This window comes from Coptis chinensis, chromosome 7, assembly GCF_015680905.1.
Source record: "Coptis chinensis isolate HL-2020 chromosome 7, ASM1568090v1, whole genome shotgun sequence".
Classification (NCBI taxonomy): domain Eukaryota; kingdom Viridiplantae; phylum Streptophyta; class Magnoliopsida; order Ranunculales; family Ranunculaceae; genus Coptis; species Coptis chinensis.
This window is the reverse complement of record NC_141462.1, coordinates 5413504-5429416: the sequence shown is the minus strand read 5'-3', so window position 1 is coordinate 5429416 and position 15913 is coordinate 5413504. Positions and strand designations below refer to the sequence as shown.

At 33.7% G+C, this 15913-nt stretch overlaps 1 protein-coding gene across 1 annotated transcript; it reads right to left on the bottom strand.

The window, feature by feature from the left end:
* Positions 1-616: 616 nt before the first annotated feature.
* LOC147485494 (Phosphoglycerate mutase family protein) lies at positions 617-3583 on the bottom strand. Its single transcript, XM_086570080.1, has 7 exons — positions 3498-3583; positions 2548-2674; positions 2387-2437; positions 1932-2042; positions 1686-1817; positions 1464-1539; positions 617-1021 (listed from the first exon to the last, which is right to left on the bottom strand). The coding sequence occupies exons 1-7, from the start codon at positions 3527-3529 to the stop codon at positions 801-803; spliced, it is 750 nt and encodes a 249-aa protein (XP_086426206.1). The 5' UTR covers positions 3530-3583; the 3' UTR covers positions 617-800.
* Between the last annotated feature and the right edge of the window lie 12330 nt (positions 3584-15913).

The window sequence follows — 15913 nt, the reverse complement described above, 5'->3', positions numbered from 1 at the left end:
AAAAATAAATAGTATAGGTGAGGGAGGAGTAAAACCATAGTTTTCATACGTTTCTCTCTCATTTAAATTAAAAAAAACTACGAGATTGCCACTGATCCCAAACTTTATTTTTGCCATTATTAAACAACTAATTTAAAAAAAGAATCTCTCTAATATCACTTAAATAACATAATTATCTTCCATTTTATTAAAAAAATAAATAAATATATGAATCTCTCTTATATAATTACAATTACCATTTACAATTAGAATCCAAATAAACTATGCTAACTATCAATCTCAAGGACCGGTTTCAAGACTTAAAAAGACCGATGCATACTCATATTATTGATAAAGAAATCCCACAAACTTATAAGAAATTTTGAACTTCACTCACGTTAACAACTCAAATAAAAGCAGACAATGCAACTCAATTCGTAATTCTGAACTGACCGTGTTGGAGGAATCCTACTGCATTGATATGGCTCACACGATTCGAATATTCGATTGCTTGAACACCCATTTGCTTGTGCCACGAGCTGGCTACACAATGAGACTGATATTCATAAAGTTGATTAATCCCATTTCCCATTTTGCATTACAAATTTACAATGCATTCACATCATGCATACATAAATGTATACAAAGAAATATATTAAACAAACAGTGCAATGGCCTACTTTGAAACATCCAACTTGAGAATATGCCTTATTCAATTCATATGAATAATAACAATAATATTACTCAAGCCTCATTATAAATTATCCTCTTCTTATGCTTTCTCATACTTGAATAGCTTGATCATGCACGCCTCAATGTTCCTATTGCTGTAGTAGAGTGTCTCCATTGAATCCCCTTTGGAGGAACCCAACTTCATTGAGATGGCTTACATCGCTCCATGAATTGAATGCCCATTTTTTGTCTGAGAGATGGAGTACATTGACCGATCCATTCATAATCTTCCCAGCCGTTGGCTCACGAGTCACTGACATGTAAATCGCTCTCAATACACCCCCATGAGTGACCACAACAACGCGTTCACCTGTATGAAACAAGGAACATTTTGAAGACCATACAAATTCAGATTAGAAACCATTCTCCATGGGAAGGAAAATAACGTGAATCTTTTATGGATAGAAAGTAAGAGATGGACGCAAGTAGGTTCTCATGGGCTACCACATTTAATATACTCCGAGAGTCCCAGGGTGCTGGATTGAAGAGTGGGTTATAGTACGTGCCATAGTTATTGATCGACTTTATGTACACTGATTAGGCACGACATGTGGGGTCTAGTTAATGGAGTCTAAGCATAGTTTTTGTTTTTTTGGGTTGGAGTCCATCAGTCCATGCATAATTGCATAATGACAACCAGATCGCTTAGTCATTTTGATTTTATAAAATCTGATTTACATAGATATCTTTGTATCCCGACTTTCTAACTCTAGTAAAAAAAAAGTAAGAGCGAGCGAGCGAGCAAAGATTACCCTTGTGCCTGGATGCAATTTCTTCAAGAGCAGCAACAGATCTCTCACAGAGCTGGTCAAAACTCTCTCCGCCACCCTGCAAATTCATTAGAAACAAAGGCTAATAAAAATGCTTCTCTTAGGCTTCTTAGCTATCTAGCGAACACAACAAAAGTTATATTGTAAAATATGGTAGTCTCTTCTGTACTGTACACATACAAATCTTGAGTATACGTATCTTACAGGAATTTCAAGGTCATTTTGTGAGGAGAAAAATGCATGGTAAGCTTCAGGCTCCTTCTCTTTAATCTCACCCCAAACCAAACCTTGTAAGCTTCCTACATGTCTCTCCTTCAACTCTGGTACCACGATCACCTGCCAAAACCAGCCATATATATTACGACTCACCAATGCAACTTGATATAACTTTGCTATTATATAACATTATAACAGTTTAACTGTTTGAAGTATAATTAACAACAAAATTACCTCAGGGATGTGCCACTTTTTCGCAATCATTTCCGCCGTGTCTTTGGCACGCTTAAGGTCTGATGAGTATATTGCTACAGGTTTTTGTTCTTTGGCCAATCTCTCAGCTATCTGTAGACATTGAATTAAAGTTCTGATAGATAGTTAAAATTGATGAAGGGATATTGTAGTCCCCACTTCGTGATTTCCAAATTGTTTGTGTGGGATGCTTGACATTACATTTTCTTGTCACATTTATCATAAGCTGTTCATGTATAAATTAAAGAAGACCAAGAAGTAACAAATATTATTTCAGTCATGACTTAGAATATTTTCTCAGTTCAATGGTGATTAATAAAAATTACATTTTTTTTTTTTAATTACAAAAGTTCACTAGACTTTTTACTTGTCATTATTATTAATATATGTTAAATTTTTTTTAGTAGGGCATCGAAATGATCAGTTAAGATGTTAACCGCTGCTGCTTGCTTCCATCCCACTTCGTTAAGGTCCGATTCTAGCTCACCCTGTAAAGTATACACATCCAAATTAGAAAACGAAAATATGAAATTTGAAATAATATTGTGTACGTTCCCCAAGCTAAATATCACTACATTTTCATATTATTGAATTATACCTGAATTATTCCTGCGGCATTCCATGTAGTCTCCCCATGACGGACTACAACAATCTCAGCTACATCACGAGGGATTTCAGGCACACGATCTTCTGTGGCGCTTGCAATAGCCACCAGCGGGTTGATTCTGATGACCACAATTGAATTTAGCACTAAAAAAAACATATACAACGTATGTACTGTATGGCATTAATGTGAATACTAATGTTTAAGGTTATTTGTGTATATCAAAAGTTTTTTTCGCTAAATGAGTTGGGATTTTTATTAAGAATGGGAAAAGGTGGGAGAGGATGAATGTATATGTGTAAAAGAAAGAACAATAACAACCAGAATCAAGTGGTGATCCTGTCTAGAGGTGTATATAAAAAGTTTGAGTTTAACATTTTCTTTCAATTTTAATTGCATTATTTTTAAAAATGACATTTTGCATGTTACTATATCCACGATAGATCATGGTACGGGTACAGCCAATGACGACCCGATCGAACGGGAGTCCAATATTCATTTATGTTGCCCAAAAATAATAAAAATAAATATGAAGTTCGAAGCTATATATGTGTACTCTCCTAAGCATCTCTTAGATGCACAATGGCTTATGCACCTCTTAAAAGGAATGTGATATTCAACATTAAGCATCCTCAAAATTTTGGCAACAAATGCAGTCTATACAAGATGAATGATACTTATAATAATAATGAAAAAACGCTAGATAGATGAAGTATTAGGGAATCCACACAGTATATGTATCAACAAAATGTGGCTAAATAGGTATTGCATGTAGACATATGAATTCTCTTATATATCATAAGAAAAATATAAGCAAAACGGTTAGTTTAGAAAATGGGGGAGGAAAAATGGATAGAGTATAATGGGATTTTAATGATGATAGAACAGTTGCTTAGATAGCGACCATACTAACATGATAAGTGGATATTTGGATTACAACTTACGTTGGTTCATTTGAGACAAGGCAAGTTGCCATTTCTTGTAGGAAGAGAGTGGATAAAAGGATTTGATGGAAATGCTAGTGAAGTTGGAGTTATAAGAAGGAGAGTTTAGAGAGTGTATTTATAGACAAAATCCGTCCCCCACGGCCCACATCTCTGAATTATTGTTCAGAAATTATTAAAGGGCATTGCAATAATTTTAAGAGATAATAAATTGAGTTTTACAAAATGTGCAACTGTTTTTTCAATAATTGCAGATTGGTTCCTTTTTTTATTCTATGTCTGTACTCTCATGAGATCTACGAACAAATTGGGAGCAATAAGGACCAGCCACGTGTCCAATAGTATATTCATTGACAATGTTTGGGTGGTTTTGTTCTGCTCAATTATTCAATATATGATCCCAACATGCAGTGCATATATTTTCAGGTTAGTTCAACCGTTTTATAATTGTTTCTTCATTACACAGAGTTCTGTTCACTTGTCATGTATGAAGTTCCTGAACTGGTATTTGGTCGAGCAGAGGTGTCAGTTTTGTATATTTGTATATCCTTTTTTCTATTTTTCGGTCCACTTGTACTTAGGATTTAGGAAGTTAGGATATGATTTGTGTTAAATGATTTATATGATTTAACTTAAATCTTATGATTATTTGTTTTTTCTCAAAATTTTCAACTTTTTGTAAAGAAAAACCAGCAACCATTAAAAACAAGTATTGTAGATAACAACTAAACTACCACAACTACACAAGTCCACAACGAAAATAAAAACTGTAAAAAGAAACGAACACCAAAATTTAACGTGGTTCTGCACTGTTGCCTACATTTTAGTTTTATTTTTTGCCAAAAGTTAGAATAGCAAAAAATTTGAAAAAAATTTACAAAATAGAAAGAATGGTTCGAGATGTTTTGGCATGCTGATGGCATACTAACTCTACACGTATTACATCATTAAGATCAAATTCTCAAACTGCTTCACTATTTTTTTTTTGAATTAATATCATCATACTTGCTGATTTAGATATAATACGTAATCCGCTTTTTTAGCCTTCTCCATTACCATGCGAATGAATTTTGTTATTATGTATTAGTCATAGACAAGTATTGATTAAGAAAAGAATGGTCATCATTCAGTAGACGTGGCTGATTAACTCGCGTCAGAGGGGGATAGATCACTAAGAGATGTTACTTTCCTGTGACTAAATAATAACTATGTCACAAATCTGAATTAAGTCGTTAATTAACATAAATATATATTATTCTATTGAGACTATTTGAAGACCACTTGATTGAAGTGGCAAACATTGATTGGAGGTAACGTAACTATCAAATTAAGGCACATGGCCACCTGAGACTTGAAAATGTTTAAACTACTGTCGTTTCATTATATTGTTTATATATAAGGTTCTATCTGGTGCATAAGTGCATTTAGATAAGATAACTAGTATACCAGAGCTCCGGGTCTGATTTAATTAAAACAAGAACACCAATACAAGTCTAGATACCTCAATTTATTTTAGATTCCTAAGACAAACTCAAACAAGGAGTCCACTGCATGCACATGAATAATAGTTCAAATTTCAAACTCATAGAGGAACAATTGGAACGCAGGGTATATCCACTTTCCGTAAAATAGTAAAACATAAAACAAAATGGGGATTTGAAAAGGTAGTTAATCTCATCAACTACAGGTTCTCGTGTGAGTGACTTGTGAGCTTATGAGAAATTTTGTCACAAATTTTGTGTATATATCAGAAATTTTGTGATTTATACAGCTACTTGAGTCCATTTCGTCACAAAAAGACACAAGAAGAATAAGACGAAATAAGCGGCTCGATTACACTAGCTAGTTGGTATGTCAAAGGACATTTGATGCACACTTAATCATATATCAGCCTATCAGGGAGCCGTTTAGTTAGTAATCATAATCAAAATAAGCTATCATTCCCATCGAAAAAAAAAGGCTATCATTGCGGAAGAGAGATATGTCATCTAAAGGAGGTTTATTCTCAATTATATACTCTAAGCAGACCCACAAGCTCTATCATACAGGGGAAGACAGAAGACACTTGTCTTGTCATTTTTGCACTTCAATCCACTTACAATAATCTGCAATCAATATGCAATTTCATTTTTTTTTTTTTCGAAATGTTGTTTTTATGAAATATAGAGTGGAATAAAGAAGAAGGGCTTTGTCGGGTGCATTCCCTCTCTAATATCATTCAAGAAGTTTATGGGACCTCCCCATTGCTTGGAGTGGCATATCAGCACATGTGATACATTACGTACATGTCGTTAGAACAATATTACGTATGGTACACCACTTAAAGATCAGCGCACACAAAATATTTGGTGGTGTTATGTCTCAAATTCAGTTCGATTGAGACCAGAGAGAAGCAAGCAAAGTTTGCACCAGAACGAAGTGTGAATCAGCGCATGTGTAGAGATCTAGTTTCTTCACATGAAATTTCAAGATGGGTAATCTTAAAGCTCTGTTTGGCTGCAAGAGATATTGCATTACTTAACTATGATTAGGTGATACAAATCATGAGATGAAATATTTGTGTATCTGCCTCTTATCCTGTCACACGTTTTACTTGGCTACTGTTTGGTTGACATTCACACCTATATACTCATTTTTTATATCATACAAAAGAAAAACTAAAAAAAAAAATCATATACAAAATTTGCAAATAAAAACTTAAAAACAAATAAAAACTCATAAACAAATAAAAGGAAAAAAAACTCTAATTAAATATTGAATACATAAACACCCAATTGATTTATACAAAAAACATCCCAAAAAAAAAGAAAATCCCAATTTAATGAATAATGTGAAGATTTAAACACCATTTTTTGGAGGAAAAAAAAACTTTTAATGTGAGAAAATAAAAAAGATGGAGAGAGAGAGAAAATACATAAGGTTTATGGTTCAATTACTAGGATTCTCATGAAAAGAGAGAGAGAGGGAGGGGGAGAAAGAGATAGGGAGAGCATTATTTACGTGTTATTATTATTATTATTATTATTATTATTTTTCTCTCATGGATAGAAAACACGTTTTAGTGAATCTGGGCTTTTCCTTTGGATTTGCTTATCCACACTTTTGTGTTCCCTCAATTCAAGGGGCTTACTAGAGTATCCATGTTTTAGACAGACCAAACACCTATACAAGGTAAACATGATTGCCACCTCACTAATTCCTGAATATGGACTCTCTATTCACACTACCAAACAGAGCTTAAATACACTCTCCATTTCTAAGAGGGCACTCTTCCACCGTAAACTTATTATTACATTTGTATCCCAACTTAAAACCCATGTTTTCTAAGAGGGCACTCCCCATAAAAAATAGTGGTAACTTCCTATTGCCCTTAACTAACTAATTTGCATTATGCAACTTTATACACTATCAAAATATACTATCCTTATCCAATTATCTACATCCAATTCAATTTTCCTTGACTCAACTCAACTCAATTTTCCTCTACTTCTCAACTCTCAATACCTCTATATTTTAATTCTCAAATGGAGTATGTATCATTACCCAACTCTCAAATGAACGATTTATCGTAATACAACTATCCACATCTTAATGTCGAATAAATTGAAGATTATATGATGTTAGAAGAACCAATTGAACATGAAAAAGAATAAATTAGAGATTGATGTAATTGGAATTGCCTAATGGAATTGAAACTAAATAGATTACGATAGTTTGAATCTTAGATTTCAAAATAATTTTTGTGTAATCTTAATGTATGTGCTATTTTGAGAAACGGTAACACATTGCTGTAAAATACCATAAACCACGGTAACGGGTTGCTGAAACATAACTATAAATTACAGTGTCGGGTTATCATTTACCAAGTAAAGATACAACAAATAGACACTGAAAATTCTTAAACCATTCGGTATCTTGTTGGTGTGTTGTCAAATTCCAATATTTAAATGTTTCATCATCTATTTGATAATAATTTGATTAATAATTAATATATTTTAACTTATTTGTAGTTGTTTTAGGTGATAATTTAGTTCCAACAAGTAGAAAACATTTAGGCCGGTCATAATTTTTTATTTTTGAATTGGTAGCAATTGTACATGTCTCTAGGGTTTAGGGTTTGAATAAATACAGTTCCAACTAGACTTTGAATCTAACATCTAAATTTTTACCAACAAATTAAAATTGGATTATATAATATAATTTAAACCCATTCTCCAATCTATAATAAAACGTTTAGGTTATAATTTTTTATTTCGGAATTAGTAGCAACTATACTTATGTTTAGGGTTTAGAGTTTGAATTAGTGTAGTTCTAACTACACTTTGAATCTAATATCTAAATTTTTACCAATATATTAAAATTGGATTAAATGATATAATTATTTAAATTAACCCGTTCTCCAATCTATAATAAAACGTTTGGGTTGTAATTTTTTATTTCAGAATTAGTAGCAAGTTTACTTATGTTTAGGAGTTAGGATTTGAAACAGTATCGTTCTAACTACACTTTATTTGAATCGATTTAACATCTAAATTTTTACCAACAAATTAAAGTTTGATTAAATGATATAATTTAAACCCATTTTCCATTCCATAATAAAATATTTTGGTTATTATTTAAGATTTTAGAATTGGTATGTAGCAACTGTACATATATTTAGGGTTTAGCCAATACAGTTCTAACAATAATAGAACTATATTTCGAAAAAAAAAATACAGTTCTAACTATATTTTGATTAGGGTTTTCGGCCTGCGGATGTCTTGATTTATAGTTGGTCTGAGGGGAAACATACATGTGTTGATATAACTGGAGTCTCTCCGTTGGTAGGGTTGGGGAATAATGACTTTGAGGTGGGAGAAGTAGCTAAGAGAGCAGCGATAGGGAAGATGGTGAAGCATGAGGAAGCTTGCAGGGCTAACCAGCATTGTTTCATTCCGTTTAGTTTCGACACTTTCGGTTTCTTGGAACAACAATCTGTTGAGCTTCTCAAAAGACTTCAGAAAGTTATGAACAGTAACGTTATGACAGCTGGTTCTAACGAGTTTGTTTTTAGAAGGATATGATTTGCTATTCATAAAAGACTTGCAGTGCAGCTTGTTGCATGCTTGTCCTAATTATTTGTAAAATTCCTTATTAGTATCAATAAAATTTCCACTTAAAAAAAAAATAATACACTTCTAACTATATTTTGAATATAGTATCTAACATCTAGTATATTTGGAAATTAATATTCATTATCTAATCTAACACCTATTTTATTATATATATTATTTTTTATTATTTTGTTAATTTGTAATGGTATCAAAATTTGAGATTCCTCAATATTTCTAATTTAGGGTTTAGGGTTAGACATCTCGATATTTCAATATTTCAATTATTTCGATATCTTGACATCCGAAATTAAGTTTTCATTTCGACAAATTATTTCAATATTTCAAAACAATTTTGATATTTCAACCAATTATTCAATAATTCAATACTATTTCAATATTTTACCCAATTGTTTTTATGAAATTCCGAAATCAATTTATTCTCTTTTTAAGTTGATTTGAATTTCTTTCTCAAAATCAAACTCAAAACTCATTTTCAACTTTTTGGCTTCCCCCTTAAATTCAAATCCAAATTTTAGCCCTTTTTCTACTCTCTTTCTTTCCCCACCCTCAAATCTACTTCTCTTTAAACACTTCTTCTCCATTCCTAATATAGAAACTTACAAAAACTCAAAACTATGGGAGGTGGTGAGCATGAAAACTCACCCAATCCACACACTTGCAAGGTAATTTGTTTGACTTATCTTCTCCATTTCAATTGTTTTCTTTAAGTTGGGTATATGTCTAACTATTTTCTTTTTGTTGAATTTAAGTCTAATTTAAACACATTGAAAGCTTACATTGGAATTGGAAGTAGAAGTTGACAACATATGTCATGGGTTTGGGACAAAAGTTATTGTGAAAGGGAAGGGGAAAAAAGAGGAATCGTAGAATGTTGTAATCTTCTCAATCTTATGTTAATTTCGATAACTGGTTACTACTTTACAAATACAATTTTCAGCAACTGAACACCAAAAGTTTGAGCAATTTTCAACAACTAGATACCATTTATCAAATTAGTAACTGGATACCGAAATTGAGTTTTAATTTCGATAATTAGTTACCGCTTTACAAATACAATTTTCAGCAACTAAACACCAACATTTTGAGCAATTTTCAGCAACTAGATACCATTTATATTGAACTTGTAGAAGCATGTCCGGTTCCTCCACCAATGAAGCAATGGTGGCGACATTGTGAACCATCAATGACAAATTGGGCTTTAAGGCTAATGCCAAGAGCAATGGCATTTGGGTCACTAGGCATCCCCCAAGTTGTAACAGAATATACCTACGATGGAACATTGATAAATATTGATTAATGAAGGGTCTTAATGAATATAGCTAATGTAATTGTAGTAGTTGACTAACTAACAACTTTCATCAATTAAGCACCAAATGTTTAAGTAATTTGTAATATTCTCAATGAAGACAATGGGAGCTCTAGTTCAGGCAAAGCGAATTTTCAGTCGTTAATTGGATCGAAATTGGGTTTTAGTAACTAGCCAGTTACCGCTTTACAAATACAATTTTCAACAACTGAACACCAAAATTTTGAGCAATTTTCAGCAACTATATACCATTTATCAAATTAGCAACTGGATACCGAAATTGAACCATTTTAATTTCGTTATGCTTTACTATTACAATTTTCAGCAACTAGATACCAACATTTTTCAGCAACTAAACACCAATATTTTGAGCAATTGTCAGCAACTAGATACCACTTTACTATGCTTTGAACAATAATTGCAATGTCTTCAATTTAGAATCCCATATGGTGCGGTGGTGCCTTTGCCTATGACAAACAATCCAAGAAATGAGCGCACAAAATTTTAATGGGACAGAAGTTCGAACCTTTAGCAAACAAATTACTTGAGATTCATGAAACCGTTTCTTTCACACTTTCGTTTCATAACATCTATATCTGTAATGAGAAAATGGGTTTGGTGATTGGTGATGTGAAAGAAAAGAAAGTAGCACCTTTTTTTTAGAGAGAGAGGTTACCTGATCAAGACAAAAGGAAAGTGTGAAAGGAGAGATACAAATCCAAGTTTGTTTATGAGTTACGACTGTTGGTAACCGAGAAAAACATTATTAAAAACCACTAGATCAAGTCACCCAGTTACAAGGAGCATGCCCCTCTAATTTTTTAGTGAACCGGATGTATTTTCTCTTAACCAGAACCGGTTCTGGGTCGGAGAGTGCCCTCTTAGGAACCAGGGAATGTATTAAACGACATATTAATTATTAAGCAATATGTGTGGTCGCAAACTCGCAATTAGACTATGAGTCCGGTTCCTCTATAACACGGTTAGAGAACTGAACTCTTAGACTATAAACAAAGTCGATCAGTTTGCATAATTGCACGATAGACCGACCCAGTGAAAACCCTAATTTCTTAGTGAACCTGTCTTCAAAACAAGAGTTTATTTTATTTTTATTTTTTTATTTTTTTTGGAAATATTTAGAGGGCTAAAGACCCTATCCCGAATGCTCACGCCAATGCGTCTCCACCTTGTCAATGAAAACTTCTTTTTGCTAATTAGTCCACTTATCGTAGCAGCACTTTGTCTCTATCCCGAAGGATCACATGCCCATCACATAATTACATAAGAAAAAAAAATCCCAACCAGCACTTGAAGTCTGTTTGGAAGTTTTCGATCATTTGGAATTGGGATTGAAAAAATATAATTCCAAATACTTAAAATTCCTCAAAAATACCCCCCCCCCCCCTAACAACTTAAGATTCCTTGATTTTTATGTGTTGGGGTCCCCTGCTCCCCCCTCAACTCAAATCCGATATTCTAAACACGTGGGATACAAAGTTGCAACTTCTCGGGGTACACAATCAATTGAGCTAGAAACTCTTATAACCACATTAACCAATGTTTGAACTTTAGGGGGTCCCTGCATCCATTTTATTTACTTTTTAACCAAGAAAAAAAAATGCTTAATAAGATATTTCCTAGCCTACACACTTTAATTAATAATACTTGATTCCATTTTATTGGTGTATACAAAACATACAGAGGTCACTACATGACGGTGATTTTGAGGGAGATCCTCAAGTACCTCCTAGAAAGAACCGTAAAAAACACACTATATATATAATAGACTAGAAGGAAAATAAACTCGTTTCTGGGCACTAGATAAGAATGAAGTTTACACTGTCAAGAGCGCATATGCCATTGTCATGAAGTCTCTTCGATTTGACGATGTTCATTATGCTCCTTTTTATAAGAGAATATGGTCCATGAAGGTACCGTATAAGCTTCATTTCTTCATCTGGCAAGGTACTCAAAGTGTTATTCCAACTACTGATTTTTTGGCCACAAAGACTTTTGTGGTTGATCCTATGTGCTATCTTTGTGCTTAACATGATGAGTCACTTTTCCATTTATTTGACAATTGTACTTTTACTCGAGCGGTTTGGTATGGAGCAAATTTATCACAAGCCATCAATTCAGCTCAAAGAGTCCAGTTTAAGTCTTGGTTGTTTGATATATACCAGTGTGTAAGCCATACAAATAAGGTGGAGTATCTGCAAATGCTTTTCACTTCGATTATGTGGTTCACCTGGTTAGAGAGAAACAAATATCGTTTCCAGCCAATGGCGGGACCACCCAACCCTTCTGAACTGATCTAAAAGCAAAGAAGTTTACAAATGAGCTCATACGGGTGCATTCAACTACCACCACATATGCACCGGCCATATCAACTATTGCTATTTCTTGGCAATCACCCCCTTCGCCGTTCCTAAAATTCAAAGTGGATGGATCGTCTTTTGGTAATCCAGGTCCCTTAGGTGCAGGAGGTGTACTACGGAATACTGATGGTGCCTTTATAGTAGGTTTCACCACACCAATTTCTAGAGGATCAACTCTACTAGCTGAAACAACCGCGTTGAGAACTAGTTTATACTTAGCTCATAAGCTAAATATGGCAAATGTGATCTTTGAAACTGACTCACAATATCTGTATAACTACATTGTGAGGATTTCTCACCACATACCTTGGGAGATTCAATCAGTAATCACATACATCAAGGAGCTACTAGTAGCAAACACAAGTTTTGAACTTATCTGGAGCTATAAAGAGAACAATTTTGTGGCTGACAAGTTTGTGAAAATTGGTTCAGATTAGGCGGCTGATAATAATTGGTGGATAAATCCTATTCCCATTCGGCAGGAAGTACCTGAAGAGTTGTCTCGATCAGCTTTCGCTGGGATATACCTCGTTATGGTGCAACACAACACCTATCTTTGTGTTTGCTTTACTGTTTAATGACAAAACTGCTGTATGTACATTTAGAAACATAAAATATATAAATTGCAATTACCAAAAAAAAAGCCTCTAACAAGCATATCCAAATAAAACACAAGTAAGGAAGTAAGATATAATAGTCCCAGGGAAAAATCAAATACTAAAAAGTTTTTTTTTTTTTTTTTTTTCCATTCCCCATATTATTGAAAGCCAAAACCATAACTACTAGGAAGTAGGCACGTGCATATGCACTGGCTCTTTTGAAAACCTACTCCAGAATCTATACGAATTTTATGTTTTAATTGGGAAAAAGATATGTTTTAGTTGAAAATGCATTTGAATTTCATTCGTTTTGTTTTAATTGAGTTTTGAAAATCTTTTTAATTTCCTAACAAATTGTTTTAATTATGCTTTAAGAAACCCATTTTTAATTAGGAGGAGGGGGATCCCATTTTAATAGTTGACTTAATTTAGAAGTGTGATTCATGTTTTAATAGGAGAAGGATTCTTATTTTATATAGAAGTGCTATAAATTCCTTTTTCAATAAATGGAGGAATTCCCATTTTAATAGGAGATGACATGGAATTTTAATAGAATTCAAAAAATGCCTTTTGTGCAAGCTTTAATGAGGGGTTGGGTTGAGGCCTAACCTAAGCCCAACCCAAGTTTCAAATGATTTAACCCAAACCTGAGACCAAGCCCTAGTTGGTCTTTAAATTTTCAACCCAAGCCCTACCTCGGCCAAAATATGTCAACCCAATTTTTTTCGAAATTAGGAGGTAAATAATATTGAAATTGTAATTTTCTAACGAAATCAAAGGGATTTGATTATTTGAAAGTGAAACTAACCTAATTGATTATATTATGTTCTCTAAAATAGATGTTCTCAACCTTATTTATGACAAGATGAATAAAAGGAATGGAAGATATATGTACATATATATATGCACACGGGCATGGGTTTTTCGGTTATTTGATGTTCTAACATGAGCCCAACTTGAAATCGAGTCGGGCTTTGATTTTACATGACCAAACTTAGACCTCGTACGGATCTGAAATGTTAGCCCAAGACTAACAAAATTAAAGTCGGAGGCTTGGGCTAACACCCGACCTAAGTTCACTTTAATATTAAGATATAGATAGATGAGTTCACTTCAATGCATGCTTGACCAAATGTTTCTATATTACATTACGTTTTCCTTTTTTTAATCAAGGAGTGACTCTCAAGGACAAAACGACTAAAAAATTAACTCTCAACACCACATTTTTTTTAATAAATGACCGGGTAGATGAAAGGTCAAGTATACTCTTGGCGCGAAATAAAAAATGGCTCAAGTAGATAAAATGTCAAGTATACTCCTGACACGAAATAATAAATGGCCGGACCAACCGAAACAACCCGGTGTATATAGTAAGAACAACCATTGTTCATACTTATTTGGGGTTCATATATGCCTCAACATAATGTATGATCATTAAGAATATCTATTGAAGTATGAACAATCATTGATTGTTCATACCTATAATGTATTATATTCTTAAAAACATTCGTGGGGAGCATGTTTTGAGGTTCATGGTGTATCTCACTCTCTTTCCAAATCTCGGGATGAGATTTCTTTTGAGAAGTGTACGTATATGTAACACCTCACATTTTAGAACTCTATTTAAGTTATTTTGTTGCATTTGTTAATTAATGATTTTTTTTTACTAGTCTTATTCATTTGACCTTGTTACCACGTATCACGTCTCGAGTTTCGTAATGACTGGAAATGCCGCGTGTCTTAAGTATTTAGTCATTATGAAATTTGGAGCATGACACTAAACATTGAAGCCAGTATGCTAGAAAACTATCTCCAAAATGTTGTCGGTATCATCAGGTTGCCGTAATTCTTGTATTTCATGGTACTTAAGTGGAAGAGAATCTACACAAACGACAAAACAATACTAGAAAACTATCTCCAAAATGTAAAATGGGTGTCAGAAGAGAATATAATTGTCGGTTTTTCCGGAGCCAAACATTGTTACTATACCTGACAACTAGTTGCCGAATAGTTCTTCTAAGTTTGATGTCGGGACACGGACGATTTGTCAGAATTTCAAATACTCCACTTATTATGTCATCATCCATATCTTTTTCGATCCTCTCTAAGGTGATCTATTTTTCTTCATGATCAATTGACTCTAGCTTCTAACACTATATGCTCTCCAATTCTTTCAACATTGAGGGATTGATGGTTGTGCCGAGATGAGTAACTCATATATGAGAGTTGGGTATTGATAGATCATCGAGTTGAGTGGTAGAGAGATTGAGTATTTTGATTTGTGAGAGTTAAAATGTGGAAGGGGTTGAGAGTTAAGAATGTGTATGTTGATGATTCGAGAAAGAGAATAGAGGGGTTTGGTTGTACATATTTTGAGGGTGTACATTTTGGATTTTGGGAAATGTGTGCATCGATGATTGAAGAAGGAGAAGAAGAGAGAGTTGTATTTTGGTTGAGGGCAATAGGAGGTTAAGGTGGTTGTTACCTTTATGTTTGATGGCTCTTTTAAAAACTTGGTTTTGTTGGGACACAAATGTAAGAACATTTTTCCAGTCCGGGTGTGCTCCAGTACTTTATATATGCTACACGGACACACTTATTTGACTTACTATTTTGACCTACTGATATGTCAAAAGTCATAATCATTGATTTATATAGAGATACGTGTCCGTGTGTATTACAATGCAAACCAATATTATTCAAATAGTGAGTCGCAATAATAGGTCCGTGTAGCACTACTCGGTGTGCTCTCTAGGAGTGGGAGTATAGGTAAAGATTGTATGTATACCATCATTACCATGATCTACTGGCCTAGGCCCAAACAATAGACCAAGATTGGGTTGGGTGAGTTGATGTATTCACTTTGAATTGGGCTGGACTAGGTCCAACATCCAAGGCAATAACAATTTCTAAATTGCAGCCCTTTTTACATGTGAGTTAGCGTGGCAATCGGGCTACGTGGGTGAAATGTTTTTTTGGTAACTGGCTACGTGGGTGAAATGAAACATGAAATTCGCAC